Below are 4,847 nucleotides of genomic sequence, written 5' to 3'. Positions count from 1 at the left end.
GCTGATAACCGGCTCTTTTTCCTTAAGTTGGTGGCGCCCTTCTACCATACCACAAATGCAACGGTGTGCTACTGGATGGAGGTCTAACGCTGCAACTAGCAGACCTGGGTATGAAGAGATCTTGTCCGTTGATGTGTTTAGGGGGGTGTACCGAAGCAGAAGTGAAGGAAAATTAGTGTGGAGACATGACCGCTTCATTACTTTGAACAAAAAATGACCTTGATTATATGTACTGCCCGTCATACGTGTACTGGACAAAATCATGTGTAATTAATTTTATGCGTATGCATTAGACAGATTCTTTGTAAATGAATAAGTTTAATATTAAGGAGAAGAGGCAGAAACAAGTCTCACATAATCAAACGTATTTGTTATTAGATGTTCTTGGTGAAGAAAACAAAGTTCATAGGAAGGGAAAACGTAAAATCTAATCTTAGCATATTGACATACATTTAGATGTGTAACATATCAACATCTACGGCACCAAATGTGCTTCATTAGATTCATTATGAAAATCGTATATATTTATGTATATAGTTGATATTGTAGATATTTGCAGATTTTCCTATAGGCCAGGTCAAACATAATGTTTTTAGTTGTAGGACTTCAATTATTTTGAATTGAAGGGAGCATTAAGAAACCGAATGGTTGATAGTCTAACAATTCAGGTAACTAAATCAGTTGTTGATTAAGGTGCTGCCCATGTATGTGCGGGGGTGGCTTTGCTAGTTTCAAAAAGAAGGGAGATTCATGCATGTGGGAGCTCATCATCAACATGAGCACGTGATGCTAAAGCACCCTATCTCGAGGAACCTAATAGTCAATCGACATTGCATAGAGACGGGAGGAGCCACTTTGCTTTAATGAGCACACTAATTAGTTCTTACCGTGATGTTAGAGCAAAGGACGAATCTTCTACAGAAATACCTATTTGTTGGTTCCGAAAGGGAAAGCTCCAGCTAACCCTCTTCAGGAGGACAAGACATTCTTACCGTGCCCCTTTTTTTAATTCTAACCCACCTGCATGCCCCCTTTTCAGTACACCCAGCTAGCTAATGCATGTATAGTGTGCGTGTGCGTGTGTATATATACTGACCCACCAACTTTCCCCCTTCCATAGCCCAGCTAACTAGGAGTAGCACATCGATCAGCAAACGAACGTCCGGCAGGCACTCAACACAAAACACAAATATGCGTTCAGCTCGCGACCTCCGCCTCGCGGTCTCGGCCCTCCTCCTCCTCCTTTTGCTTTCAGCCGGCGTCCTGGCGGCAAGAGCCCAGCATGAAATCGGTGAGCTCTGCTCCGCTCTCTCAAACAAAAATCTTATATCTTAAATCCAGCGCATGTACGTGCATTTCTTGATTAATTCTTTCATCATTAATTAATTTTACCAAGTATATCTCTTGCATGCAGACGATGAGTCAGAGTTCAGCTACGTCCGCGGGTCGGAGAACGGGCCGGAGAACTGGGGCAAGATCAAGGAGGAGTGGGCGACGTGTGGCACCGGGCGGATGCAGTCGCCCATCGACCTCTCCGACCGCCATGCCGCACAGGCACCCAACCTCAGGTACCTCAATCACTCCTACCTGCCTGTAGATGCCTCCATCATCAACCGCGGCCACGACATCATGGTCAAGTTCAACGGCGACGCCGGGAGCCTGTGGATCAACGGCACCGCGTACCACCTCAAGCAAGTCCATTGGCACTCCCCTAGCGAGCACCGTGTAAACGGCCGCCGGTACAGCCTCGAGCTTCACATGGTTCACCTCAGTGCCGACAACAAGACTGCTGTGATCGGCATCCTCTACAAGATCGGCAGGCGCGATCATTTCCTTCACGAGGTATGTTACGTGTCTCTAATCCATCTCCTGCCAACCAAACTTTCTTTAATTTGCACGGAGTTAAAGTTGTCAACTAATCCATAGTGCAGCTGGAGCCTTACCTGAAGAGGATAGCAGATACCAAGGAGAAGGAGGAGATGGTAGGCATGGTGGATCCCTGGGAGGCCAGGGGAGATGGCGAAGCGTACTACCGGTACATGGGCTCCCTCACCACGCCGGCGTGCGATGAGGGGGTCATCTGGACCGTCATCAAGAGGGTACCTACGTTGTTAATAACTTTTACCGAGCACATTTAGACCCAGATTCTAAAATTACGGGAAATTTGCTTACGGACATACGAACAATACTGCTCAAAAGTACATGCATTTTGCAGGTTGCCACCGTGTCGACTCACCAACTGAAGCTTCTCACCGACGCTGTCCATGATGTAATTAAGTTGTTCCATTTATTAATTTCTCCAATCTTTTTTCAAGAAAGCAAAGTGCATAAATTTGTATGTTTGTACTGTGTGTAGGGCTTTGAGATGAACGCGAGACCCCTTCGGAAGGTGAACGGAAGAGATATCAACTTTTTCTGCCCTGATGATCACCATGAGCGCTATTACGCTGCCGCTGATCAGTAATTAGGTTCAAACTTCAGGCAGCCTGAGGGATAGACATCATGCGTGTTAATGTAAGATAATCTCGCTCATTACGTACCTTAATTTGACTTGCTTATTATTGCCGATAAATAGTTGTTTCTAATGGAAAATATATATTTTTCCCATGCCCTCAGTTTTCGGAAACCACGACGAAGAACCATTGATTCGATGGAGCATTGCAATGATGGTGACTCTGCACCAAGCGGAGATGTTCATAGTCTCGGCACGTTTGTTAATTCCATTGTAAAGTCGAAGTCACAGACATGACGTTGTTGTTAGTATCTTCAATAAATAATTTGATGACATGTGTCCAATCTACGCCATCTTATTTGCGTTTTCTTTCTTTCTGCTTCAACAAAAAGCGTCTCTATCACGGATGTGCCATATTGTTGCCAAGATGTGCTAGCTCATGGATTTATTTCTTCAATCATTGCACATCAGATCAAATCCATCGTATTATGTTGTATCGTTGCCATCTTTAATTACAGTCCCTTTTTCATATTTTATTTAAAACTTCGGCTTCGGTAGACCCCCCCCAAACACAAGGACGGCCCAGATTAGCCCATACCTCTTCATAATAAAGGACATGATGGTCATATTTTGTTGTGTATGTTTTTCTTTTTAGAATATCCATTTGATTTATATGCATAGGCCGTACACTTGAGCGCTGGGCCCTCCCAACCATCTCTTTAAATCGCAGAAAAATATGAGTGTGCCAAGATTCGAGACAGGAACTTCTGGTTCAAAATGCGACGCTATAACCAACTTGCCACCATCACTTAACATGGTTGCAGGCGTCTTTCTTATTCTTTTCTTCTATCCGCTTTTCTTTTTCCAATATTCTTCTTTCCGTCTTTCTTTTTTCTTGCTCTTTTTTTCTCATTTTTAACAGTTTTGTCCCAGATTTATTTTCCTTCTCTATTTCTTTTTTGTTCATTTTTTAATTTCCCTTTTCTCTTGCAATGTGCAAACTTTTTCCAATTTCGTTTCTATGAAAGAATGGACTTTTAACAAAATTTGCGAACATTTTTTCAAACTTGGTAAACATTTTCCTAGATCAATAAATTTTGTAAAATTCATAAAAATATTGATGAACGTTTTTTCAAAATTGATGATTTTTTTCAAAATTGATGTTCCTTTTTCTCAAAATTGATAAAGTTTTTTCAAAAGAATGCATATTTTCGAAGTAGATGAATTTGTTTTGCCAAAATTGATGGACTTTTTTCAAAATCGATCATACAAGGACATGAAAAATACTGAGACCATTTAAGAGATGTTGAGAAATGGGCTACTCCCAAACGGACTCTTCTGGCCTAACCAAACAGTCTCCGTCGAACATGGTATTTTTGGAAATCTCAAGACTGACCCAAACTTTCGTAAGCAGGTAGGCGTGCCCATGGTAGTCATTTACGCCAGGTTTGAATGATTTCCTACACCATATGCAAGTTGCGACATGTCCCGCCATTTATCGACTATTTTTTACCGAGAAAACTCCAGAAAATACAAAATTTGTCGAAAAGCAAAGCAACTTGGCATGGTGCCATAACTTGGTCATACAAGCCATTGGAAAAAATAGGGTCATTTCAAGGATGTCGAAAAACAACATGCTATGAGATGAAGCCTTGTATTTTATGAATATTTGTATTTCAATGTTTGTACTTTTTTTACAATTGTGTCTGTTCAATGTTTGTATATTTTTTTAGAATGCGAATGTTATAACTTATGAACAAAATTTGAATAGGCAATTTTTTTTGAAATTTTGGAGAAATGAAAATGGAAAAGAAACAAAAACTATCAGCAAAAAAGAGAAAGAAATAGTGGAAAAAATATGTTTTGCTACAGTAAGCTGGTTGGTAAAGGATAGTTCTAGTAGGTTGTGTTTTTGTAGTTAGACATTTGAGCTTATCAGTTTGGGTACTTAGTGGCGAGCGGTCGGCAGTGAGAGCTACATGGTTTGATCCGCGCATTGCCATTTCCTGTTTAATGTATTTTCCCTGTTTTCGCGTGCGCAGTCAAGGCAGCGTACTGTGCATGGCACCTTCTATCTGACTCTATTTCCGGAAGGTGAACCCTATTTGCCGCCCGAGGGTGTCAAACTGTCATGGCTTTGTTGAAGCAAAGCGACCGACACGATATGCGTCGGCCCACTTTGAACGAGCAACCGGTTTTAGAAAATGTTCAGTGTGTATAAAAAGTGTTCATCGTGTCTACTAATTTTATTCAACGTGCATTTCAAAAATATTCGGCATATATTTTAAAGAAAGTTTAGTTTGTATTTGAAAAAAAACACCGTATAATAGGAAAATGTTAAGTGCGTATTTTAAATTCACTTTTTAGAAAACTGTTCATATTTAAGAAAAGAATT

The 4,847-nt window shown here is 41.0% G+C and overlaps 1 protein-coding gene across 1 annotated transcript; it reads left to right on the top strand.

Annotated features, from left to right (window-relative positions):
• Positions 1-1,110: 1,110 nt before the first annotated feature.
• Positions 1,111-2,759, top strand: LOC119331118 (alpha carbonic anhydrase 5-like). Its single transcript, XM_037604292.1, has 6 exons — positions 1,111-1,291; positions 1,415-1,842; positions 1,932-2,099; positions 2,216-2,269; positions 2,357-2,514; positions 2,617-2,759. The coding sequence occupies exons 1-5, from the start codon at positions 1,192-1,194 to the stop codon at positions 2,462-2,464; spliced, it is 858 nt and encodes a 285-aa protein (XP_037460189.1). The 5' UTR covers positions 1,111-1,191; the 3' UTR covers positions 2,465-2,514; positions 2,617-2,759.
• Positions 2,760-4,847: the final 2,088 nt, after the last annotated feature.

Source organism: Triticum dicoccoides, chromosome 7A, assembly GCF_002162155.2.
Source record: "Triticum dicoccoides isolate Atlit2015 ecotype Zavitan chromosome 7A, WEW_v2.0, whole genome shotgun sequence".
Lineage (NCBI taxonomy): Eukaryota > Viridiplantae > Streptophyta > Magnoliopsida > Poales > Poaceae > Triticum > Triticum dicoccoides.
This window is presented reverse-complemented; position numbering and strand designations above follow the sequence as displayed.

Bases quoted from the DNA above. Each gene is read 5' to 3' on its own strand.
- LOC119331118 (XM_037604292.1), top strand. From the start codon at position 1,192: ATGCGTTCAGCTCGCGACCTCCGCCTCGCGGTCTCGGCCCTCCTCCTC. The intron at 2,100-2,215 runs GTACCTACGTTG...TGCATTTTGCAG, and splicing joins TCTGGACCGTCATCAAGAGG to GTTGCCACCGTGTCGACTCA. The intron at 2,270-2,356 runs GTAATTAAGTTG...TACTGTGTGTAG, and splicing joins TCACCGACGCTGTCCATGAT to GGCTTTGAGATGAACGCGAG.